We start from the raw sequence: 27,852 nt of genomic DNA on the forward strand, positions 1-27,852 counted from the left end.
TTTCCAAGTCCCCATGTATATATTTAATCAGACAGAAATGTTTAAAATCATTTCAGGGACGTTACAGTCCAGTGTGAGATTTTCTTTAAATGTTTTGTCATATACATACGTTTACATATATATATATATAAAAACAAATTAATAATATTAATAACAGAGGAAGCAACACATATTCACAAATCAGTGAGACACTGAGAATGGGATTCATCATAAAGGCCAAACAAAACAACAGCACTTTGCATGAAGCTACCAAAAACATCAACAGGTGAGTTAACTGCATGATTGAGATGCACCACACTTTGTAGCTACAGTACCATAATGCCATTAGGTTGTTCATCAACTATAGCAGACTAGCTACCAGTAATAATACAAGCTAATCGTAAAAGTTGACATCATTAAGACATAATGCTGCTGCTGCCAGTGTGATGTAGTGTATATCCTCTGGCGGGGAATACTGCGTGCTATTTTTAAGGTCACAAATCTATACTGAGCACTACGCTACTGTGGTGGCGGTAAAGACAGATAATACAAGAACATGTGCAAAAAGTGTTGTAGCAGTTTGTTAGTGAGTGGCAAATGGGCGGAGAACTGTTGGCATCTGAACGTCCTGAAGCAAGGCCAGTTTTGACTGATTTCCTGGGAAAAATGGTGGGGGGAAAAAAAAAACAAAAACACAAAATATTCCAACCAAGACAGGAGAACATACAAGTTCAGACATTGCTGAATTAGTCCAGACACTCCATTTGATCCATTAAATCAGAAAGCGGTGGTGTGTGCATGTGCGAGTCACAACCTGATCCTCCCTGTTGGATCAGGACCTTCTGTCACATATAATGACACAACACCTGTACTGCTTTTTTTTTTTTTTTGTTACATTTATAGAAAATATATGGAACAAAAGTAACAAATAGTTCAGTAACAGAAGACAAAATGTTTCCCTTGATTGATTCATATTATAAACACAACATTTTAATACATAGTTAATTTTGGACAAGAGTTAAATCTTTGATGATTGAGCCTGTGATTACAAGTGGTGAAAACTATGAATTATGATACTTGAAATAAATAATATTAATTTAACAAACACTCCTTGAGAAGCTTCTTGGCACCAATTAAAATATAACAAAACCAACAGGAAGTTCTGTATTACCTGTTAGCATAACATAGCTACTTTAGCTAATTTGAGCATTGATTCATATTGGATTATATGGTCTGGGAGCTAGCCAGCTAAATCATAGCGATAATTAGTAAATCTACACATCACGCAAACATGACATTACTTTTAACTAATACAAATGTATGCATCAACATTATCAAGTATTATTAATCATCTAAAATTGCTTGGTGGCGTTTAACATAACTTATCCTAGCTAGCAGTATAGTTTAGTTTTCAGTAACATAGCGGTAGTGCTAGCTTAGTAAGTTTCCTGTGCTTCTCTACTTCTGCCCACTTGTCCAAATATGGTCAAATAGGTGGTGTTTATGAGTTATGTAAATCCACTACCTTTATCCCAGTTATTTCTGTGTTTTAAGGAGGGTTGAACCGACAAGGACAACTTTAAGGCATTTGTTTTTACTTTAAGTCATGATTAAATTGAATTCTTAACAACAAAATGTTCATTTAAATGGGTGATCCTAAATATTCACAGTGGTTGCATTATTAGATGTATTGTGCAAAATGATCAAGTTCCTTAAAGAAAGTTGAACAGACTGAAGCCAATTTAGTCTTATGATTAACAGTTTCCTTTTGTGGTTCAGCAAGAAAACAGAACAGGAAGACTGGACCAACTGTCAAACATGTCTTTTTTCTTTGGTTTATTGTCTATTATTTGGCCATATTACTCTATTAATTCACTCAAGATATTTTTGTCAAAAGGTGGAGTAATTAGACCTTCTCTGCTAATGCGAATATGAGCAATTGAACAGATATTCTATAGCTGTGCTGTTTTGTGTAAAAATATGGAGCTGATGCACAATGTTACTTTAATATCTTATTTCTGGGCATGATTTTTAAAAAGGCCTATGAAAATTAATGTTTTTTCTAGGAATTACTGCACCATTATTTGAGACACAACGTCCTGATAAAGCAGCGAGGAACTATTTGGTTGAGATGGGACACTTCAGTGCATATTCACAGGTTTCAGTCAAATGTCTCCCACCTCCTCCGAAGGTCCTCCACCTTCTTTTTTTGGGGTGTGGCTGGTTTGGCCATAGTCAGCAGGTCCCCAAAAGGATCCTGAGTCTTCTGACTGTCTCCCTCAGCTCCTAAAAGTGGCTTTGCCAGTGTGTTCGGGACCGCGCTGGGTTCAGACATCGAGTCCACCAGACTGGACAAAGCGTGATTGCTGGTGGAGGACTGAGGCAGGGAGGTGACCGAGGGGGGAAAGGCTGACTGGAGCAGTCCAAAGCTGGGGGGCAGAGCTGAACTGCCTGGTGAAGGCTGTCTGTAGAGACTTGGTAGTGTAGAAAAAGGCTGGGGCTGGGGTGGAGTGTGTGAGTAAGAGCCTGGTGGAGGCGCGTAGACCGCACTGAAGGGATTTCCACCGATGGGGGCTGAGTAGTGCATTTGAGGGGAGGTATGCTGCAGGGACTGGGCAAAGGGATTCAGGGATACATGAGGCTGCAGTGGGAAAGGGGGTAAACCCTGGGGGTACGGCCTCGGTGGCAGCTTTGGAACACTATCTCCCCTGTCCCTGGAACTGGCCTGCACTGTGCTATTAAGAGGGTCCAGAAGGCTGATCAGATCTATACTGTCCTCTGCAGTCTTGGTGGGCTTCAGCAGGTCTACATCTGAGGTCATGCTCAGGGCTTGCCTAAATTCTTGTCCCCCGGGTGTAGTCCTTCCTTCAGCTTTTGAGCGAGGCTGAGCCACTGGGGGTGCTAGTACCATGCCCAGCTCAGGTGTCTTTCTTCCATGAGGACGTGGAATGGTGATGTTGGAAGGGTTGGAGGGATCCAGGGGGTCCTGGGCTATGCTGAGGATTTCATGACTTGGGGACGGGGCTTCTTGCTGTGTGGGGAGTTGGACAGATGGAGGCCTGTCCCTGGGAGGAGGCACACAAATGGGCAAGGCTGTGTCATCCTGCCCGATACTCCACAGTTTGTTGTAAGGGTTGGAGAGTTTGAGACCAGGAAGCGTCCGTGAATGTTCACTCAGATCCATCCGCTGCAAACAGACAAACTCGTGTTACTCCTCATTCAGCATAAGCATCCACTAGTAAACCCATGTCTTGGCATCAACATGTACATTTTTCTCTGACCTGATAAGTGAACTTTGGTTGAAGGTCATCAGATTCTTTGGGAGTCCTCAGATCCTCTAGACTTTTAGCCAGTGTAATGGGTTGGCTGTCGGGTTCATCCTGGCACCCAAATATATCACCCAGAAGGTTGACGTTGGAGAACTTCTCATTAACTGGGCTGGGCGGGGCAGTGTGACGTTCTGCTCCAAAACCAGGATCATCCCCTTCTATTAACTCCACCTCCTTGAGGGAGCGGTACGGCTGTGGTCTGCAGGGAATTATGTTTCGGTTATTATGTATACTTCAAAAGATGCATCGTTTTGTTACATCCTAGAGCTGATGTCTCTCAACCAGGGATAGAATCACTGTATAAGTTTAATTTGGTCACAAGTTAGGAAGGCACAACCATTCAACTGCCTAAATACAGAGCCGTCTGTCAACTATGTTGCCTTTTGTCTAAATGTAAAATCGAATAACTTAATTTGTGAACCCATACGCTATATCGCTTTTATATAAGACAGAATTTCTTTACAAAGACTGTCTTAGGTACTTCAACATATTGATGCATCATGGTTGAAATGAAATTACATTATACAGTTGTGTGCAAAAGTCCGAGGCCAACATTTGGTTTGTTGGTTTAGTGAAGTTCTAATGACCACACACACATTTCTTAGCCTGTGTATCCATGTATCCATTTTGGACATATGGAAAGTATGTACAGTATTAAAAGCAAAAATTTTATGCAAAAACCAGCCTCTAAATAAGAGTATTTCATGTGATCTCTGTTTGCACTTTACATGTATTTAACCCTTTTGTTAAAAAAATCTCAATGAGATTTATTGCATTAATTTTCTGATGTTTTCTACCAGGTTTCATTCAACACATGTCAGATGTTTCTAACTGTGCTGTTTCTTGTCATGGGGTCAGAGGTCACACTAAATATAAACTTCAACTTTTAGAGTCCATTCAGTTCAGTTTCTTGTGTGTCTTTTAAGATTGTGCACATATTTCCTGTATTTTCTTGTTGTATCTGAAGAAAACAGAACGAGAAATAAATATGTATACTCATTTCAACCCTGAAAAAACCAGATTGCCTAAGACTTTTGCAAAGTACTGTATATAAATAATATCTAGCTAATTTTTTACTTTCTTTTTTATTCTAAATCTCAAACAACCTAATGATGTATCTGTTACTTTCTTTTCTTGTAATAATGGACCAAAATGACTATGTAAAGGAAAATAAAGCATTTTTGTAAATATTTTCTTAGGGACTTGAGAATATTGAGACTCAGACAAAGAGAGTTACACAAATCATTCAGTTAGAAAGAAAAGAGGTGAAGTAAGGCAGATTGAGGCTTGTTAACTAATCATTAGAACAATCAACAGTGTTAAGCCAGTCAGAAAGATGCGTACAAAGGCGACCACTCAAAGGGGACGGAGAAGAGAAAGCTGTCAGGAAACCCAGAGACAGAGTCCTCGTCGTACTGGAGCTCATCTCCAGACGAATCCTCAGAAAGAAAGACTGTGTAGTGACGAGTAGGACGCAGAGAGCTACGGTGAGGACAGGGAAGACAACAGGACATTCAGAGATGATTAGAAACAACGTGACAGAACAGGGAAGCTGAGAAAAAAGAAGGCAGAGAATTCATTTTAATTTACATTAAGCTCAACAGGATTAGTATCATTTTGCACTTAGAGCTGACTTATGTTAGATTTATTTGAAAGGATAAGAAAGGAAAAACAAGCTGTGCAGTTAGTTAAAAAAGAAAAAATAACAGAAATAATCAATAGGTCTCTTCTTGAGGTAAAGAGTACCCATCACCTCAGTATGAGAACTCACGACAATAAATAATGAAAAACTACTTGAAAAATGAACTGTACTTACTCGAAACAACTACAGACCGTCCATGAAAACATCTTTAAAGGGAAACACTAATATGAAACGGCACCAAAATACCACAAACAAAACCACTTTTGTTCAACAGACAACACTGTGACACATGTGAGTGTTATAGAGTTGAAACTGTGCTGATGTATCATGAAATGGCTTTATTTTAACAACACAGAAAACTGAGGAACCAGTTTGTAATGAATCGTGAGAATACAAGATCTTAGTAAAACAAAACTCGTGATCTATTTGATTAGCAATGTCAAAATACAAACTAATTCCTGCTTACATTATAATGTTTTCTGAATTCCAGTATAGAGTCTAATAGTCGTATCAGCAGTGTGACTGAGCTGCCTCATGCGCTGCCTGTCCAAATATTTCAATACAGACGCTTATCTACATCAGATACAGTGTAAATAATGAAGGTAAACTCACTGGTCAACGCTGCTTTCCAGGCTCACGTTGCTGCTTGGCCTCTTCAGTAACGTTGGTGGTCGAGCCTGTGAAGGGGAGGAAAAAAAAAAAGCGATGAATAATATGCAAACGGACATTGATATTTGTGAGTGAAAAGCAACCAGACAAGACTGTAACCTCAAATTAGGTAGCAGGTAGAGTTGAGCAGTAAAGTTAAAATAGGTCCCTATATGTCATCTGTAAGTGCTTCATACAGTAAGTGAAAATAGTTCAAAGTCTAAGCTGTTAACTAAATGCAGTATAATGTCCAATAGTTTTCACATAGATGGCCACAATTAAATTAAAGAACAAATAGTTAGCTAAATCTAATGTTCTGTATATTTCAGAGAGTAGGTTAAAATCAACAATTGAGAGATAACGAGAGTATCGGCTAAAATTTTCTTAGGGGGTTAAATGAGTGGCCATCTTTGTCAAAAAAAAAAAAAAAGTTGTAAGAAATGCATAGAACTGTGTTGAAATAATGCTAATATATTTGTGCACAGACTACTGATACTATTTGACAGTGGAAGCTATATTTTCAGAAATACTGGATTTTGAATAGCACGTGTATGTGAAAACTTTTGCTGGTGGACAGACGTGACAGTGGACGGACGTGACATTACCCATGATGATCTGGTCAGTACCAGTACTTTATTAGTAAAAAACTTATATACTTACTATTGCTAATTCTCCTGTTATTCATAAATATTAGTATTGTGGATCTAAAACAATAACAGCTGACACAAAAACACAAAATGTGGCAGTGGACGGATGTGTCATGGTTGTTACAGATCCCATCATACTGATGCTCGGCAGCCATGTCACCGTTTCCACAAATGATCCCTGTGCAAAAACTAGTATCAGAATTATTTATTGTATAGTTTATCATCAAACTAAAGAGTAAATAATATAGAATTATTTCTTTATAAAAATGCTTATTATAAGAAAAGTGTTGATTTAAAAAGTGACGTGTGACATTCTTCATGTATGTATGTGAGTAAAATAAGCAGGATGGATCAGCACCATACTCCATATTGCAACCTGTAAAAATAAAATGTGATATGTAGTATATAATCTTGTAAGAAAAATTGGGGAATCTAAAAGAATAGAATATTTGTTTTTCAGGTAAATTCAGTTAAAATATAACTTGGCCATTTGTGACATGAAAATATAGCATTAATTGTGATGAAATTGGACATTTTTGACCTGAAAACATAGTTCATATGACCATCAACATGTTGCAACAGAACTGAAATCCTGTAAATTTGCATAACTTGTATTTACCAACACAAATTTCCTTTGGGGATTCACTTATATTGATTTCTTATACACAAAGACAGAAATAAGACCTCTAAGCAAATTTTTTCCGGTATAATTAATGAACTGTTCAAAGTGACAGGTAAAATAAATAGTAAAACAGCTAAATATATGAATAAACTGTTGAAAATATAGGCTGATAATAGTTGATTTGTATAAAAAATACTGTATATCACTTATATACAAGAAGAGCTTATAGTCCTTATAACAAAATGTATGTATGTATTTAGTCATTTTACTTTTATAATTTCTTTGTCATTCAGTCTATTTAAGTCATCGTTAGTCATTCAGGATATAGTTGAAAGAAAACATTGAGGTAATATATACACTGGAAAAAATCTAAATCTTATCAAGTGTATTTTTCTCATTTCTAGTCAAAATATCTCATCACACTTAAAATAAGACATAATCACCTAAAGAGAAATTTTTTCTGTGAGATATAAGAATTTATTTTTAGACAGTAGATCTTGAAAATCTTATTTCAAGAAATCTTACCAAGATCATTTTCACTTGTTCCATTGGCAGATTTTTTTTGCTGAATTCAAGATTTTTTTTTTTTTGCTTAATTCAAGCAAAAAAATCTGCAAATGGAATGAGTGAAACACGTGATTTAGATTTTTGCAGTGAAGACTCTGGAGCTCGAGTTCTTTTCTGCATATGGATAATTAGTCTTTATAATTTCATGGAACTTTAGCTTAATTTGTATCAGAACTGCAAAGACAAAATGCATGTATTTGATTTTATTTGACATTTAACATGTGTCTGCATCAGTTGTGTTGATAAAACACAACTTTATCAACATGACTTCAAATATCGTCACCTTCCTAAAATAATTACCCGAGTATTTTTTTCACATTTTTCAGGGAACACAAAAAAATCCTGATTTAGACAAAAAGTCATTTATATCAAAAATGAAGTTGTCTTTACCCAACACCCACTGCTCATGTTTAAGCTCTAAAATTACATTAAAACTCCTTTCCACAACTGTTCCTCTTCACTGCACACAAACAACAGCCCATTTCCACACACCTGTCCAAAGTGCACAGTGATTGGCCGATGGTCATCCCAGGTTCTCAGAGGCCCCTCCCTCCTGACCGCACTGGTGGAGGCGGGAAACCCAGAGGTGTTGTCGCTGTCGATGACTGTGGAGCCGGTGGAGAAGCCGTTCTCCGCCTGTTCCTGCAGAGGGGGGGCACAGGGAGGTGGAGCTTGATACGGGCGAAAGGAGTGATGGCACAGCAGAGGGACGGGGAGGGATGCGGCACGGCGGGGCTGGGGTGGCACGGTTCAGTTCAGGCAGTTAAGGTGATTTAGGATTGAATTTAAGGAGGAAGGACCAGTGTTTTTCATGGGGCGGAAACCAAGAACTGTGAACATTTCTTCTGCTGGATGCAAGTACTCACAATATGTGTTCAACTGATTTCAAATGCAGTTCAGAGCCACGTACCTTCTGCTTTAGTCTGCTCTTGACCTCCTTGATGCCCATCTTAGCATGATCCTTCGCCTGCCAATCAATACAGCCCAGTTCAGTCGCATTCACATATTATACTAAAGCTTCATTTTAGAGTTCCTAGCAGCGATTATACTTACAAATTTGTATACAGTCTTCATAGCTGGGTTGGCTTTGGTCTTTACTGTGTTGAAGATTGCCCCGCCTCCTTTCTGTAAAATAACATGTACACAACATCTGTTAATGACACAACATGCACTGAACAGTGATGTGTGTTATGCACCTCACAAATGTCCCCCAGCAGAAATACAGAATAAAAGACTGTGTAGACAAGGACATAGATTACATTTATTGGATTCATACAGTACTAGAAAAGAAGATACTGTAGAATGTGAGGTTAGGACAAAAAACAAAAGAACATTGAACATCAGTAATCTTAACCCTCAAAGATCTAAACAGCTACTGCTGATCAAAAGCATCTACTAATTTAAAATGTTTTATAACTTTTTTTTTTTTTAACTTTTTATTTATTTTAAACAAAATATATTGCACCTAACTTGTTGTACATCCATTTTACAAGATTTACACAATGTATAGAGACAGATTACATGAATGTACCTACCCTGTATCTTGTGTTAATAAGGATATACAAATAAAAACAGAGAACAAAAAATATATATGAATTACTCCCCTTCCTACCCACTCTGAGCTTTTATGAATATCTACATGATCAATCCATTAAATCTAGGAAAACACCTGATTTTTATTGAAAAAATATGATATGATTATGAACTACAGTAATATTATTATCCTTAAATATAGAGAAAGAATTCATTTGGAAGTTGCCACAAAATAGTTGTAGGTCTTTAAAGGCTAAGTACTGGTTTTCCAAAACTGAAAAACTAACCAAACTGCACTTCGTTGAAAGGACACATGAGGCTAGCTCCAAAAGCAAATGCATCTACAAAGATGTCTCGGTTAAAAACTCAACTTCACAGCTGAAATAAACATGTTTACAGCTTGGTGCAAACATGTTTTTGGTCTCTGTAGCAAATTTCCATATTATTACAGCTGTACAGATTGTGAATGGGTGGTTGTTCAAGCTAGTTATATGTTACTGTTTAGCAAGTGGTTGAAATTATTAGGTGATATTTAACATAACATTGATTAGTTTGACAGTGTGGTGTAAAGCATGATCTCTGTCTGAATAAAAGCATTTAGACTTTGTTTTACCTTTACAGTGAAAAGCCACTGATGGTAGGTCTTGTCACTTCCTGTGGAGTCACAACAATAAAAAGTCAGTCCAGTAATTGCTGGCTGAGCTGCCCAAAAGCAGGTAGGATCTTCAATCTAATCTGAAACCAGTGCAGACACACTCACCTGCATATTCCCCCATGTTGATCTCCTCCTCAAAGATGTCACTGAAACCTTCTCCTGAGTTTAACAGATCTAAGCGGCCATCGATGAACTGCAGCAGCAACAACATCAAGTGTTACAGTGGATGAAGAAAAGTGGAATATGACTGAATATGTATGGTGGATTCAAATGAAGCTGTTAAAACTGTGTGGAAGTACCTGTTTGAAGAACTGCAGCTGGATGGCGTTCTGGAGGAACTGTCTCATCGCACTCGATCGATGGTTCACAAAGACTTCTTCATTGAAGGTTATTGGCTCCCCCTAAATTAAAAAAGTCTATAGTCAGTATTAACCCATTCTAGTTTATTTTCCTTTTCTCTACATTCATGCTGCCAGTGGTGTGTTCCCTTACCGACTCGATCTGCAGAGCGTTTCTGTAACTGCCAAACAGAATAGCCTGACTCTTGAGGAAGGCTCTGGCCACACCATCTCCTGTTGTTGTTGAAACCTTCCTTAAACGACTCTTTAAAGATGAAACCTGAGGAAACAACCATTAGGTTTAGACATCATCAGTTGTCACACAGACTTATTCAGGGTCAGATTAACTAAATTTAATAAGAAGTTAGCATGAACAATGTCTAATTGAGACATACAAAGTAGTCTCATTTGACAAGAGAACTGAACACCCATAGTCTTGACCCATGGAAAAACAAACAGATTTTGAGCATTAACATTAATGCACAAAGACCTAAAAGCATCTACTGATCCAAACTGTTTAACAGCTTATTAACCACTAATCCTGCTAATACAGTGAAATAATTCAGATAAAATGCAGTTTGTCATCTTTTCAGCAGCATCAAATGTCTTTTTTGGATGCATGCACAGTCTCTGAAGTGAACATGGAAACACCGTCATCTTCTGCAACATTGATTCACCAGTAAAACCCATGGAGATTGATAAATGACAGTGAATGGAGACACTTGTTTTTATGTAGAATTAATAATAAACTGGAAAAAGTAACATTTCTTTAAATTGACTCTTTCAATATAATATTATTTGAATTATCTCTGAGATTTTATTACAACCACACAGTCAGTAAATTAAATATAGGAAAATATGTGATTTTCACTGGAACAATGCAAAGAATAATATTACAAGGTTCACACTCTTTCCCAGAAATTATTTTCCAGGACTTTTCCAGGACATTTTCAGCCACTACAGAGACAAGTTATGACATCATTCACTAATCCATTCCCCTGTGACCCTCATTCTTTGAAAGTGTTCTTTTCTACAGTTGTAACTTGCATTTACCCAGATTGTTTATATGTTTGTTACTCAGACATTTGATGTGCAGTCTATGGCTATAATTTATCTACGAAAAATAATAATGACAAATGCGTCATAGAATAATGCAAACACACCCACAGATTACAGCATGACAAACAGGAGTTACAATGTTCAACTGGACAATTCCTAACTCAACTTTCTCTTCTCTCTTGCTTTCTCTCCTGCACTTCCTCTAAAAATACTTGTATATTTTCAATAAATCACTGAAAAACTATTTCCTCTGTTTCATTTCAGTTTAGACACACAAGGTCACAAGGCAGGAGAAGGATAAATAATTTTCCAGGATAACTTAACCGTTTCCAGGTCATGTGACCTTTTTGCTCATTTTCCATGACTGGAAAATTGGTCAATCATCTTCCAGGTTTTCCAGGACCTGTGGGAACCCTGCATTATTATAATAAATGCTGATAAATTACTTGGGTAATGGTTAAATGCAAAGAAAAATCACCACAAAAAATAGTCCTGGGTCTTTATAGATTAAACTGAAGACTTCATGCATGTTTTTGGTGTGAAAGATCAAATCTTATAATACTTCTGTGAAAGTAAGAGCCCTGGTTGACTTTACAGTATCTGCCTTGTATGTCTCCAAAAAAACAAAACAAAACAAAAAAAAAACACTTAATTTGAGTGGATGATCTGTGTGTTCATGCAGATTCAGATGGAGTCAAAGCAGGTCCAAACACCACTAGTGTGTACTACTCTGTGGATGAATGGGTCTGTTCTCACCACATCATTGGGGAGGCTTTGGAGGTCATCATATGGGGTTTCCAGAGTGTTAGTGTCCACATTCAAGACCACTACATCATCTAGAGCCATCCCTCGAACTTTCTATAATAAAGGAGGAAAAACAACATACACAGTCTGTGAGTACGTCATACAACTGCTCACAGTGTACAAAATGAACAAGGACTGAAGCAGGAAACTTACCTCCATCAAGCTGGAATGTACTCCGATGAGGTAGGGCATTGGGGCACTGAGAGACAAACACATTTCTGGTTATAACCTTTCAGCTTTGTAAATGGCAACAGTTCAGGTGATTCCACTACCACTGAAAACCAAGTCAAGGCAGAGATGAATCCATTTTCAGGCAACATAGGGATAAGTTGCAGTGGTGTCAAGTCACATCTCCACTGGTTGGTATTTGAGCACTATGGAGTGTTTTATATACAGTATATGGTGTGTGTTTTCTTTAGTAGCACAGTATCCTGTCTTGTAGTTAGTTTTCATTCATTCTGGCAGGGATGACCTTGGATGTGTTGTCAGTTCATTGCAGAGCCAGCATAAGTAGACAAACAACCATTCACTCTCACATTCACACCTTCAGGTATTTTTAAGTCACCAGTTAATGGGTTCACGTACATGTTTTTTGGATGACGTTAAGAAACCGAGTACCTGGAGAAAACTCATGCATACACAGGGAAAACATGCAAACTCAACCCAAAAGGACTCTGTTACTGTGCAGTGATTATGCTGATCGCTGCTCAAAGTCCACTAAATAGCAGAACCACTCCATTGTTTTTTGTTTTTACCGTAACATCCATTCTAAAAATGTAACTGTAGTAAATAACTATCTCTATACTCATTCATATTATTAGACATCACAAAATACATCCAGCTACAAAAAGTCTGGAAAGCCTTCTTGTTACGGCTGGCTGATATAGAAAAAAATCATATCATGATAATTTTTTTTCATATCAGACGATATTGATATGTATCATGATATAAACCAAATCACTATTTTTGTCAAGCTTAAATTTTACGTTACTCATAAGTTAGTTGTGAAGACATCAGAAGGTTATTTTTGATATAAATATGATTTATTTTCTGTCAGATGTGCTGAAGTACATTATACAACTGTTTCAGATAAATAACACACGTACATATATTTAAAACTAAACTAAAAGTCTGACCAGCAGTCAAAAGCTTTCAAGTTTTAAAAGAGAACACAAACAAAACAGAACATCTTCACCAAACAATACTGGGGGTATATACATGGGGGTGCGTTCCATAACTGCCAGAACTGGCGTTAAACCAAAAATGAAACTTAACATGCTTTGAACATCCGACTTCTGGCTTCTATGCCTTACCCTATTTTTCAGTCGCCCGAGTTCTCGGTCAAATTTTCTCCTGAGGGAACACTCATTATCTCCTGCTGCAGCCCAAACATTAGTGTGTGTGCTGCAGCTGCTCTTACACCTGTGCTGTGGTCATCAACCTAGCTTGCCATGACTCTAGCGTGATTAGTTCCGTGCGGCGCTATTTAATTATGATTGGCTGCTCTTATGTCTGCCAAAACATGGACGAATGAATTCAAAATTGTATCGAGCATGTCTCATATTTCTATCGAGAAAAAGTTATATTGCGATATATATCATTATCGTTTTATTGCCCAGCCCTACTTCTTGTCTAGCTTTTTCAGGTTTTCAGAAGGCTGGGGCTTTGTGAGTTTTCAGCTGATAAATGAATCTTTTGTCTAAACTGAGCTTGAAAGACTCTAATGATGTCAGTGCATGGCTCTGTCCCAACACTATCTCAATTTACATTATTATAAAAGCACACTTTCCTCCACATTTCCATATTTTGTGTCTATTTGCATAAAATATTGCACTACTTTGTCAGCAGCTCAGTGTTTTTTCTTCAGTGGGATCAAATTAACTGTCTTGTTTCTCAATGGAGATAAAAAATATTAGTAGATAAAATCAGTTCAGTAGGTAAATGTGGAAGAAACTCTGCCACTGAGTTTAGAATTTAAAGAACAAAAACAGATAAAAAGCAATGATATTTATAGCTAAAGTATGGTCAAATATTTATGTGACTGGTGTGTAACATACAGTGAATAATCAGGAGTCTGGAAGATTAGACTGTGTTACACTCCTACTTACCAGCAGTAGTCTAACAGATGTTGAGGCAGGACGGGAATGTAAACATGTTGCCAGTGCATTGGATATAACATGGCTGCAGACCCATGGACACACGCTGTTAACTGTAGACACACAATAAAGACACACTGTACACAACACAAGTTGCCATTTTACATACAACCAGTATTACAGCAATGTTCATATAAATCAGTATGAAAAGGTATTAGGTGTATAAGTGTATCTTCTGGAAACAATAGCTCAACTTCATTAGAAATAAAGCTTTTCTGTTAATAAAAGTGTGAAAACTGACAACCTGCAGACCAGGGAGGAGGATGGGGAGTTTACTTACAGTGCTTAGTTTGCTACAGCAGATGAGGATTCGGCGTTCGTAAAGCATACTAGCATACAGATGGAGCATGTTATTCACATCTACTGCTACAAAGTACTCTGTTAGGTTTCTCTGCAAGATTAAAACAAAACACAAAGGCTGAGTTAGTTCTGAGGGTAAAGACCACCACAGCATGTTTCAGCATTTGGTTTAATTCCCCAGCGTTCATCTAATCCACATTCATAATAACAATCCACATATATAATAACTTTCCTGAATTAGCTCCTCATTTAATTACAGTTATATATCAGAACTTGAGGAGAGTCCCACTTGTTTTGTCTTGCTGAGTGCCAAAGCCTTTAGTTAAAGGGGTGCTGGGTTTTGCTAAACCCACTTTTATTAGTCTTTGATACATTTATTTGTGTATTTGGACCCTAATAGTTCAAAAAGTTTGAATTTGAACCCTCCAGGTGCTGCAAAGCTATCCTTATATCATTCCAACAAAAAGTAAAGTGGATTTCTACAACCCATTTCAATTCCTGCTTTATTTGTTACATTTTATAATTAGTAATGTCACGACATTTGCACATATAAGGTCAAGACTTCTGACGAACATTTCTCGGAGTACGGCATAATTGTTTGTCAGCAGCAGCGGTTGTAGTCCATACTGAAAATATGTCCAAACTTCGAGCCAATTACCTAAAATGTTCAGTTGTTGGTTGTATTAATGAACACAAGTGGCAAAACGAGACAAAAAGCACGGTCAACAACCTGGGGAGGGGAGGGGTGGCTCATGTGCATTTAAAGGGCTAGCGCTCAAAACAACCTTTCTGGTATCATTACTCAGAAATAGGGCTGAAGATGGACCTGTGGAGTTTAATTAATGAAGAATTCAGACCCTAGCGTACCATTTACAGTTTATGTAGACCACAGGGAAATGTTTTAAAATGCATAATTCCATTAAAAAAACAAAATATCACTCCTTTAAAAAAAGTGATGAAATCAGACACTCACATTCTCAGGTATACTGGGGAGTTCCCTTATGTCAGGCACAGTGAAGAAGGAATGCTGGGAACACAGAAAACACAACATCAGTCATGCTTCCTGCCTCTTGTGAATGCTTCATGTTGCTGTTGTGTTTTGCAGGTTTCCCTCTGGATGGAGCTCATGGACTGGTGGTGATCCAGACACCCTGACTCTCCTGGTTACTTAACCCCGTCAACCCAGACACTAGTGTCACTGTCTTCACACCAAGCACTGGCATCATCTTTGTGTTATGCTTTTATTTCATTCTGCACTTAAAACATGCATATATTTGGGGGCTCGTCTGGGATCCCTCCTACTTTTCCTCTGGGTTTTTATCTTCATAAGGTCCTCAGTAATAATGTGAATGTTAAAAGAAGAAAGAAAAATCATGATCTAGCACTAACTCTATATATCTGTGTTATCCACAGGCCTTGACATACTTAAATTGTATTATATTTCATGTGCTGGTGATTTCTTATATGACTTGGCACATACCTCATCTCTCTCTGTGTCTCTTTCATAACACAAAACCTTATTCTAGAGGTGCCCTGGATTTTCCGTATTTACAGCCCTGTCTAACATAGACATCTGGTGATTTCAAAATCAACCCCCAAAGTCTATTTTTATATAGTTCATTCACACAAGATAAACTAAGTCTTGTGTTTTTTTTTACTTGGATTTACTGATGTTATTGCCTGGCTCTGATGTCAAAGCAGGTTCAACACTCACAGATAACACTGAAAAAATAGAAAATTATTCCCTACTGCAGCTGTTGTCCATCTGATCATCTTTTAAGATATCACTTATCTCTTTCAGTGAATATCCACACTATACCCTACCATGAGCCTCTAGAATTTCCACCCAAAAACTAAAACTTTCATTCATCAACACCAGCGTATGGATCAAGCACTCGATTCACTTGTGGAACTCTAACCTCTATCCCTCCACTGTCTTCTTTATTTCATATTATTCCAAGCTATATATGACATTGACTTTGTACACTGTGTAAACACATTTATGGACACTGATCACATGACTAATAACACCAAAAGATATTGATTTTTTTTTTTGTATATGTTTCTCTAATAGGAGGAAAAGTAATTGTGCCTGACGTATCACATCTGAAATAAAGTCTAATAGAGGACCTCTACTGGTGTGTGTATTTTTTCTGGGTCAAAGCCATAATGAAGACAGTTTATGCCCTGCCAACTTCGAAATAATCAACAAATATTTTTAGGCAAATAATGAAAATAACCATAAAGTGTGAGCATTAGTATCAGTGATGTGTATGGATGTGTTGGGGCGAGTAAATGTGAAAACTACTATTATATATAACAGTGTGGCTGGTAGAAAGCAGATAAAACACAATGTACCAGGAATTGAACAAGGGTAAGAAAAGGAGTGTTATGTTTCCATTGTCTCCAGTTTAAATACAGCTCAGGTAGATGTGAAGACAAACTCACCATTCCCAGATGAACGGGAACACCAGGCTCGGGGATGGGGAGTGTATATAGTGACACCAGGAGCTCTTGTAATTGGCTTTCCTGAAGCATTCAGAAAATGCACAATGAATACAGCAAATCTATACAACCACAGGCACACAGCATTCCACCTTTATCCTTTCATGCATGAATTACTTAGAAACAGAGACAAACAGGCATGTGCAACTGGATTCAGTCCTTATTTTAAGTGAGATTCTTAACTGCATATTCATGGTTTGAATGTAATTTAATGGTAAATATCACATTTTGCATTAACATGTTCATTAACAGTGGTTTTATGACTGATTTAACTCATCAGCATTAATGGCTTGATAATTTATTAAAACACCAGAAGTATTAATTATCAGGTAATCCATGTATTTAAGTGGGATACACTACTATTAACAGTATTAGTTTTGACTAATTATTGCAAATATTGTGGTTTTGAAGTTTGAATAACTGTACAATACACGTGAAAGGGTTAAAGATGCAGCCCTCTGCCAAAAAGTGACTGTATGCCTCAGTTTACATTAATTTAATGCACCTTTAAACATAATAAAAACAAGAATAATCTGTCTTGCTATCTTTCCAGGGAGTACTTCTAAATGCATGGATTGGCCTTTTAATATCTGAAAGGTAAATAAACTGTGTATTTCTCACCTGGCTTTTGATAGTGTAATCTGCGAGGATGTTAAGCAGCTTGTAGAAGACCTCAAACCAGGGCAGGTAACTGAAAGAACCAAAGGAAACCTGTTAGCACTCAAACAAAGAGCATTAACCTGTTTATCTTTGGTCTTAACTTTACCACAGCATTAAGAAAACGAGCAAATTTACATGAAAATGTAGGGTTTGTTATGGAATGATGTGTTCATCTGAGTGATTCAAACCGTGAAAAAAAAAACTGTGAAAAACTGCAAAAAATAAAATTGATGTGGCTATTGACACAGTACTGTGGTATAAAATATCAGTTTGTCTATTACCACAGAGCCAATCAGCGCCCTTGTTATATCATGTCTAGACTGGTACCAAGGCAATCAGAGAGCAAATAGGTCAGCCTTACAGACAGCGGAGATTTAGCTCACTCAGTAACATATCGGAGTGCAACGTGGAAGACTCTGGCTGAATTCCTGGTTGAAGTAACATTTTTTTTCCTCAAGATTTTCAAACAAGGGGTGACAGTGGGGGGGGGGGGGGGGGGGGGCACAGCACCAAGTGCGCCGGTAGGTAAATCCAACATTGATATAAATTAGTCACTGGGACAACATTCAGGGTGCAGAATTCGGACCACAGCACTCAACACACAACTGACACAGAACTGAAAAGTCATATGGCACACTGCCGCATCTAACATGTAGCTCCGCCCACCTTCTCCAGCCTCACTGACTACACAGACCAAAGAACACCATAAAACAACATACAGAGTATTTAGAACAATAATTCCTATTCTATACTATATACTATCACTAATTTATTGTGTCTTCCATCAATTGCCACAGTACTGTGGCAGTAGCCATTGCCAAAAAAAATTTCCTCCTCATTGGTAAATGACCAGATCAACTCCCTTGTGAAGCCACGTTACTTCAGCATGCTTTAATATAGAAATATGGGTGAAAATGTTCAATGGGTCACAAAATGTGTTGCTTTTTTGGGTAATATCAGTATTTTGTAGTATGTTTTTCTTCATTTTGTGTTAAAGCTGCAGTTGTGTCCTTATGCAACTCCTAATTATAAAGACAGATGAACTAGATGTCTTTCTATGTCATTATGGAAAAGTGCAGTCACTCTGTGAAGGAGTAAAGTAATAGAATCATTTCCAGGTCAAATCTCTATCTGTCTTACAACACTTTTGATAATCCAAAATCATGGCATTGTGTTTCTACACATTGAAAATACAGGCAACAGGTAGATGCAGAAGTGTCATATTCTTTCAGATCGCCTGAATTACAATTCCTTAAAGACAATTACATAATTATTACAATGAATTCTTGAATTGTGGCCGAAACTCTGTTTTATTTACTGCACACTGACATCAACCTATTGTCTTCTGATCAACAAATTCTAATTAGGTCAACCTTAAGTCTACGGCGAACCGCAAACTATTCAAGAGGTATCATGTTCACAAAAATAGGTCAGACCACAGATGGATGAATACTGTGAAAACACAAAGCCCTGCCTTGGTGACGCAGAAAAGGTTTTTAGCACCTGAAGCTTTCGTCAAACATTTTGTGTGTAAACTCACATACACCTTACCTGAGGATACAGTAGCAGGTGTGAGCACCCGAGGACAGACGGCAAAAACCGAACCTCTGTTTGCTTTCAATGTCAGTCAACACAAATGTGAAGTTCTGGCCGACCTGGTTGACTGTCAGACTGCAGGTTGAAAAGAAAGAGGAGCACACAGACTGTTTATACTCCAACTTATTTATGGCTAAATATTAAAATGTTATATCATGACTTTTTTTCTCAAAATACTATAAGTTTCTTCTTGTGATATTTTGCCTTTTTTCCTTAAAATATATATCTTTCCCCTTCTGTGTGGTCTCCACTATCTTTCAGAAGGACAGTTTCACATGTATGTATACACAATGTGCAGAGAAAGCGCTTCTAGCACTTTTAGCACTGTGCACTTTGATTCATCAGTGTCAAGAGTCACATAAAGATAGATGTTATGGCTGTGTCATGACAATAAGTCACTGCAGTGTTCTTCAACATACTGCAGTGTTAACGCCATATGCATTGGTTCATCTTTGCATAGTTATGAGTACAGTCTTTTCCATGATTTTTTTTGTATAATTTGTGATATTTTTATACCGTCTATACAGTCTTTATATATAGTCTTTATACAGTGATATGTTTATACAGTCTTTTTGTACTTCAAGTGTTTGCTGCTAAAAGGAAACAGAGCTGCGAAACTGATTTTCATTGTTAACAGTGACAATAAAGTCGTATTCTATTCTATTCTCATTTTTTACATTACGTATGCAGCACTTGGTTTTAGGGTTAGAATTTCAAGGTGTGTGTAGTACCTGTCCATGTTGAATGGAAAGCAGAACTTGGGCACAGTCTGAAGAGTTTCCTGTAGCAAGAATATTTAGACAGAATTAATGCATGATCATCAATCTTTGCTCAGAGTTTTGTATTAAAAGGCATAAATTTGATCTCATCTGTGTTCTTCCATAAATAAACACAATGAAAAGACATGTGTGATGTGTGTCAGACCTGGTCGGTGTAGTCTTCTGGGTATCGCCTTCGCACCTCCGGCCCTGTTAGACACAGATAAATATTAAATGGCTGTGGAGCAGCAAACATAGCACTATAATAGCACTTCCTCATGACAGACATTTTGACCCCATACTGCAGAGAATGAGTAAGTGTAATTACTTTAATACGGTTGACAGTATTCCTTCTAGGTGCATCAGTTACAGGGCTCTAATTTGTGTATAATGGCTTAGTGACACGTCTTTCTGGGACACTAACACACTGCTGACTTCACCAGTGTGTGGCAGCTGTCGTGTTACACTGCTGAGTGTTGCTCACTTGTCTAGGGTTTGCAGCCAACAACCATCTTCCCCATCAATAAATCGATTACTTGTTTAGTCTAAATTTTAAAAAAAAGTCAGAAAATGGTGAGAAAAAAGTGTTTCCGGAGCCCAAGGACACATCCTCAAATGCCATGTTTGTTCCACAACCCAAAAAGTATTCACATTTAGGAAGATGTGATCAAGGAATTTTAACTTTTCCTTCTTCACAAATTACACATATAAATAATCACGTGTTCACACTGTTATCTACGTACAGTTTACGCACTGAGTTTCCCAACGATAAAGAGTTTAAGCAGTCACATGCTTTTTATTCAACCTTGGAGCAAACAATAGAAAAAGCCTACCAAAATATTTATTCTCTTATTTTATCACATGTATCATCATCTTCTCCTTAGTCAAACCACAGACTGAATGATACGGAGGATTCTTCATTCTCACTGCTAACACTTCATAAAAAGAATGAATCATGCATTAATCAAGAACACAAATCAAACATGCACATTCTGTCCAGCAGGAAGATCATTAATGCTTCATGTTGCACAGGAGTGTGAGTGTTTCTGTGTCACAAAATGATGGATAAAGCATTTTTAAAACTGAACAGGAAATGAGGAAATATATATGAAGAAATTCTTAGAAATACATCTGAAAATTTCTCCTCAGCACTGCGGAAATCGGTTCTAAACCACAGACGTCAGTAGTAAAAAACAATCACCAATGGTTCCTTTTTCACTTTTTTCTAAACTGCTTAGAAAGTTTCATTTCAGTTTTTGTTTATTGTATGATTGTGAATTCATTCAGTTTTTCCATTCACAAAGTAAGCCAAAGTATCTTGTTTTGCTTGTTTTCTATCCACCTTTGCCTTTTAACAAGTCTGTTTGACCTTCAGTTTCATATTTATTAACCTCTTAACATCAAACCATCACAAAGTGAAAGATTCATTTGAGGTTTATTGGCCAAAAATGCATGTAATTTACGTAATCTGAAAGGGAACCTCTAGTCTTTATGTTTATGTACCTAAAACATAACCAAAATATATCAATTCAAACATAGCTCTAATGCAACCCAAACCCTGTAAAAATCAGTCAAAGTTGACAAGGTGGACATTAAGAACATCTAAACAAACAGAAACAACATGTGAAATGAGACCTCAGCATCTCAAAAGTAATCAAACTTGCCTTGTCACATTTTATTACTTATGTCGATACTTAATAAACTCCAGATGTAGTGATGACATAGCTGATTTCAAGGAAAACCTGCATCTTTCATGTGGTTTGTTAGTTCATCTTTTCAATTAGGAAATCTTTTGGCCTCCCTGCTTATATAAAAGAAGTGGACAAAGCCACTGTGGTGACACTACACCATTTGCACGACCATTTTTTTTTGTGTTTTCGTTGCTGCCATCTTTGATTTTGGTGCCAAAATTGATCATATTTGGACAAGAAGGTGGATCAGCAGAAGCACAATGGGTGATGGGTGAACAAGACGACCAGTAACAACATAAGTAACGATAGTAAGCTACAACTGAGCTGTCTGTTAAGAAAAAAATATGTTTCATTCAATAAACAGAAATGCCAAATGTCCAAATCAGGAGGCATGAGAGGTGTCAATGAAAGCCAAATGTGTCAAAGTCTTGTATTAGCCTGAAAATGTTGTTACCAGTGCAAAAGGGTGGACTGTACACTTATCTAGGAGGTCCAAATAAATCCAATGAATCTTTGACTTAGTATTTCTAAAGATATAGTCGACAGAAGTCAGCAGGAGCCAAGCCTTTTTAAGCTAACATCTAGTGACCGTCAGCAGTGTTGCACTTCAAGATATCCGCACACTGGATTCATTTTTAAGACACAGTTGTAAAAACCTCCTGCTAAACACACTCTAGCTGTAACTCCCACTATAATGTGCAATAATAGTTGAACTCTGACAGAGACATAAGTCAGACTACTAACTACTAGATAATGAAGAGGTTTAAAAGCTGCTAACAATTATCACTCAATGTGTTACTGCTTAGTCACACCCGTTAAAAACACTGGCTGGAACAATGGGAAAAATCTGCAAGAGCAATATCATTGTTCAAAATGAATATGATTTGTGATAAATAAAGCCACTAACCTCAGTCACCCCTAGACTGACAGACATAATTCTAAGGATAGTTGACAGTTAGAAGGTTCTTCACTTGACTGGTCAAATGTTCATAAGTATGAATGCATGGCATGTAGAAATACTGGCAAAAATATTACCTGTCATATTACTAGTGACAATTGGACTATATTTAATCTTGATTTACCTTTCAGATTTTGCCGTTTGGCTACAGTCATGGTGAAGCTAACATTACTAGCTACAGAGATGTCAACATGAATGGAATCTGTTATGATGCCCACACCGTCCTGAAAAATGGAATACACCAGAATGGGCTGTTTTGGACTTTTTTTTTTTTTTTTTTTTTTTAATAGTTTTGTCTATTTTTACTCAGATTTTTGTGAGAATGTGACAATGATTCTGGTTTTATGATTAAATACAACAGAATAAAGTTTAACTATATATTAGGTGCTTCGGGCTGCTGTGGTTCAGGAGGTAGAGCCACACTGGTCACTCAGACTGATGTATGAATGTGTATGAATGTTTAGCGGTGGTCGGAGGGGCTGTTTAGCGCAGATTGTCAGCCACACTTCCGTCAGCCTGACCCAGGGCAGCTGTGGCTACTAATGTAGTTTACCACCACCAGAGTGTGAATGTGTGAGTGGATGAATAATGGATCTATAATATAAAGGGCTTTGGGTGCCTTGAAAAGTGCTATAAAAATCAAATCTATGACCATTATTATTATTATTATTATTATTATTATTATTATTATTATTATTATTATTATGATTGAAAACCAAAAAGTCACCAAAAAGCAAAATGAATATGATATAGTACACATATAAGAGCTGTGCAAAGAAACACATCACCCCTATATAATTCCACTCTGTGATAAGGGTATTTATTTTGACACAAATATTTCTTTTGTTGTTTACAGATAAATCACACACAAAATGTTTCGATATTTTATTGAATAAATTAAATTTGCTCATCTATATGTTGATGTTGAAAAAAAAATTTCAACATTTTAATTGTTCTGCCTATTCTTGACCATGGAAAATACTTTAACCTTCATCCTACCATGACAGTTTACATACAAAACTTACCAAGTGGGGTCTTTTATGACCCCAGTCTTATTTTGGATGCAATTCAGTATGAACTGAAAAAAATTGTCATGATATGTCACTTAGTCAAATAGTTAGTATGCAGCAATGTAACCAAAGTATAAAAATACATTTTGTAGTGATGTCTATTGTGAAATGGTCAATGGAACAATCAACAAACAACTAATCTGACAAATGCTTGTGCAGCAGTATATTGAGCAGGTCTACCTCTCAAAGCCATATTTCACTGTAAAGGAAAAGAATATCATGTTACAGATAGATTATTACAGGTAAGTATGTTAGAAAACATATGTGTCATCAGACACATACTGCCAATTTGGGAAAAAAATGTTGGGGTCATCCATGACCCCAGGACACTCAGTCCATCATAACAAGTTCAGTTGATGTGATGATCCAAAACTTTTTACAATACAAACACTGGATGACACCAAGGAGCAAACTCCTGAAACCATGAATAAATGTTTCAGTTTAACACACAATGACACACATGAAACAACGTCTGGGGTCATAAATGACCCCGCTTGGTAGGATGAAGGTTAAATTGTTTAAAACCACAACTTTCATCCAGGACTACAAAGAAATGGCGTAATACTTAGGGTGATAATAAGTGATATTGACTGATATGATCAATTTTATTGTAATTTTTGTCCATTGCCCAGCTCAATGGAAGTAGGTGGTGAGACATAAAAACAGAAAAAATGTGAGACTACCTGCACAAGACAAAGAGTGACCAGAGTGAAACAGAGGCACACTTACCAGAGCCTTGCGTTCCTGGATGGGCTACTTCAAGATAAATCTCAAATGTGGACTCAGGGCTCTCCCTAAAAACACATCAGGACAGATTAAGACTGTGTGCTCTAAAGAATTGGTGCATATTTTATAGAAATGATAACAGAGTCATTGACTGAACAATTACAGTCCTCTGGATTTATTCAAACCATACTATAATTCCCCTCGATGTCTAGTTTTAGTTTGATTGTTTACTGTGATTTTTTTATGGTTGACTACATTTCCTGCTTTCTCGTTACCTTTTCATTTGTTCCTCATATTTTGCTACTTTTAACAGTGCTCTGTGTATCCAGAGGAAATACTGCATGTCCACACAACTTCCTCCCTAATTATGAATGTTGAAAACAAAAAACAATACAAACAGTAACACTAATGGGTTCCCGACACTGTATTCTTTTTAGCTTCCACTAATTTTGACATAATGATGATATTGCTAATGTACAAAAAAGAACAAAAAGTCAAATATGATTGAATATAACAGAATCAAACCTTTGCCACAGCATCAGTCCTCACAAATTATGAACACAGATTGAAGCTGAGAGAAGTGGTGTAGCTAATTTACTGCTTTAGCTAATGTATTTTTACAGGTCATAAAAAAAATTACAGCTGGAAATGATCACAGTACTGCTATAGTTACAGATGAAGTGTTTGTGGAAAAGATTTACAAATTACTGCACTTTTGGCCAGTATCTCCACCAGGATGTTCTCGTCGAGCCATAATAATGATGATGAATACTAACTTAGACAATGCAAAATAATATTCCTGCAGCCGTGGTCCTGTCTTGATCTGTTTTGACATACAAGCTAGAGTCCTCTTGTCCAAAACTATTACATGACCAAGTAAAAAAATAGAGTTGATTTTGAAACAAGGATTAAGCCTTCCAAATCAGAGTTTTGACACCAGCATCATGTACTGAGTAAAGCTACAGAATACAGCTCCACTGCGTCAACATGATGGATTTAATTCATCCTTTTTATTTTGATTATTGTTACTTTTCATTTCCAGTCATTTCTTTGTATATTTGAGAACAAAACCTGCCCAGTGAAATACATTTCACATGTATGTATTCCAGTGATCTTTAATAGGCATTTGCACTATTAAACTATACTGTCAAGGTGACTTCTCTTGCCTTGGAAGTTAACAAAATCTTTCATGATACCAGTATTTACATATTTATGTTGCAGAATAATGTCTAATTAAGTTATTGATCCAAAGATCCAATAAAACAGATTAAATAAAGATCAGAGAATGTCATACTCTTTCACATTAGGAACTGTATAAACACTGTGATGGCACACTGAGGGTGAAAGCATTCAACATATCCTATTATTTCTTTCTCTAACCTGCTACTTTATTTAAGTACTGTAAACATCTCTGTTTATGCAGGATCACAGTTCCTCTGCAGCTGAATGATGTTCACAGCTTTATATACAGACAAGAATTGTATTGTGTCAATACACTTGTCGTAACTATTTTCTCATATGTTATTATGAGCAAATACAACAAATGGACAAACATTGTTGATCAGCAACTACTGACCGACTCTTTACAACACATGTTAATAACATTAACCCAGAGCTATGACACTAGGACAGAGGAAGCACGCACTTGTGTGTCACATCCCCTACTTCACTCCCAAAAACTAGCATCCGGCTGAAGAGGGAAATCTGACACAATTGCTATGTTTACACTAGCAGCCCGTCCATAAACATGTCCCTGAGCTAGAGTTTTACCTCTGTGTGAACCTGAGCCCACAAAACGGCATGTTTAAGCAGCTAATGGAGGACTGACAGACCTTAAAATGATATTAAAAATGCACTGTTCTGTGGGTTCACTGGAGTACTGGACTACTACTAGTGTTTTTAGTCTGTGTCGCAACAAGTCAGGGCCTGCTGTGTACTGTTATTCCTCCCCAATGACTCACTGGAACAAAGCTAACAGCTGGGTGCTAATAGCCTCAGATAAGCCACCAAATGAACATTCTTACTTGATTCGGGACCCCATCCTTATTTGTCGCCCAGCCGTTGCTGGCAGCAGAGTGCAGTGCGCAGACGCGTCTGTCCGGAGGTGTTTTTCTGAAGCTAACCTGTCACATAGAGCTGTACATCGCCATGGTCTGCACGCGTAGATCACACTCTGGACCGCGCGGAACTATGGGAGTAGTAGTTCAACGTAGATGATATATGCGTCTGTAAAGTGGACGTTCACGTGATATAAACTACAGCTTCCACAATACGTCTCGTACCAACGCAAGTGGGTCGCGTGATAAGATACAGCGGTCGATATAGTCGATACAGCTGATGTTCAATATGTATAGAAAAATATGTATAATATATGGAGGCCCTAGGCTTCCGTAGTTCTCGGCTTCCGTAGTTAATAAATATTTTATTAGTGTAAAATAAATATCAAAATACGATACTGGATACTTTGGTTTGAAAGTCTTTATTGGTTTAGAGCTCTAGCTAATTTTATATTTATGCCAGTGTTTTACAGCATTCATTTGACAAACGTAAAATGATTATTATTCATTGCTAATTAACAAGTCGGATGAATACTATTGTTGACAGTCATACAGTCTTCGTTAACAAATTAATACTATACATGTTAGAAATTAAAACTCATGAAATTAATTTCTTATGGCATATTTTTTTGTGATAATAATGATTGTGATTTAGGATTATGATTTATGAATGTAGTTTATCAGCCAGTCTGCTTATTTTGCCAGCTAGCACTAATGCATGTGTTTACATTATGTGTTGTTGGCATTAGTCTTACCAAAACTAATGCAATCTTTTAACTTCAGTCATGTAGCTGAAATTTATTGGTGACATTTAACATGACAGTCTTACTTTTCAGTGTGGTTGGTATTGTTGTAATAGTCCAATATGGTCTTGGTCTGGAGACTGGGTTCTCATCTTATCTCAGTCTCCAGTTCATTTTTACTCCGTCTTGCACAAAGAGGACCTTGGAATTTATTTCGGCACCACAACTGTAGAGATACTACTTACTTTTGGTGCATCTTCTGATTTCATGCTTAACATAATTACTGCTGCAAACAATTTGGCAATTCTCATTTTCACTTTCCAAAGACTGTCTTATTCTACCTCTCACTGGCATGGAAAAGCGTCTCACCTCCCATACCATAATACCCTTACTTTGTATCTAGGCAATTTAATCTTTCACTACCTTGGTACACTAATCTTGGTCATGACTTGGTTTCACTAGTGGTTGATATTATCTGTAAGTTATCAGTAACAATGGCTTGGCAAACTTCCCTCATTTGTCCAAATATGATCACTTCTGGCTTAAAAAAAACAAGGTGGAGACAGCCTAAATACCAAACTCAAGGCTTCCGAGAGTAGTATACAAACCAGTAAGGGATGTCATAATGGCTGTGGTTGTACAGTGGCTGAGGTGCCAACCATGAAACACAAATAAAGTTCTACTCTTGGCCTGGGTAGAACCATTCAACGCATTTAATGTGTAGCATATGTTGAGCATGTCGATGGTGTAATTAGTGATACTGGTGAATGATGATGTTTATTCTGCTCTGAGTCAACTTATGGTATTTG

At 37.2% G+C, this 27,852-nt stretch overlaps 1 protein-coding gene across 3 annotated transcripts; it reads right to left on the reverse strand.

The window, feature by feature from the left end:
* Nucleotides 1-26,409, reverse strand: dennd1a (DENN/MADD domain containing 1A). 3 transcript variants are annotated; one of them, XM_030150243.1, is made up of 23 exons: nucleotides 26,268-26,409; nucleotides 24,247-24,311; nucleotides 19,965-20,008; nucleotides 19,772-19,821; nucleotides 18,996-19,115; nucleotides 17,406-17,475; nucleotides 16,728-16,808; nucleotides 15,253-15,306; nucleotides 14,260-14,370; nucleotides 13,932-14,032; nucleotides 11,977-12,022; nucleotides 11,776-11,877; nucleotides 10,115-10,240; nucleotides 9,922-10,023; nucleotides 9,728-9,815; nucleotides 9,581-9,621; nucleotides 8,488-8,559; nucleotides 8,345-8,401; nucleotides 7,927-8,169; nucleotides 5,563-5,627; nucleotides 4,653-4,790; nucleotides 3,261-3,507; nucleotides 1-3,166 (listed from the first exon to the last, which is right to left on the reverse strand). In XM_030150243.1, exons 1-23 carry the CDS (start codon nucleotides 26,282-26,284, stop codon nucleotides 2,141-2,143), a joined length of 3,066 nt encoding a protein of 1,021 aa, XP_030006103.1. In that variant the 5' UTR covers nucleotides 26,285-26,409; the 3' UTR covers nucleotides 1-2,140. The 3 variants fall into 3 exon arrangements, with proteins under 3 accessions (XP_030006103.1, XP_030006105.1, XP_030006104.1); XM_030150244.1 differs by having other exon boundaries at nucleotides 2,141-3,166; nucleotides 7,927-8,076; nucleotides 26,268-26,284; XM_030150245.1 differs by lacking the exon at nucleotides 4,653-4,790 and having other exon boundaries at nucleotides 26,268-26,284.
* Between the last annotated feature and the right edge of the window lie 1,443 nt (nucleotides 26,410-27,852).

Source organism: Sphaeramia orbicularis, chromosome 12, assembly GCF_902148855.1.
Source record: "Sphaeramia orbicularis chromosome 12, fSphaOr1.1, whole genome shotgun sequence".
NCBI lineage: Eukaryota > Metazoa > Chordata > Actinopteri > Kurtiformes > Apogonidae > Sphaeramia > Sphaeramia orbicularis.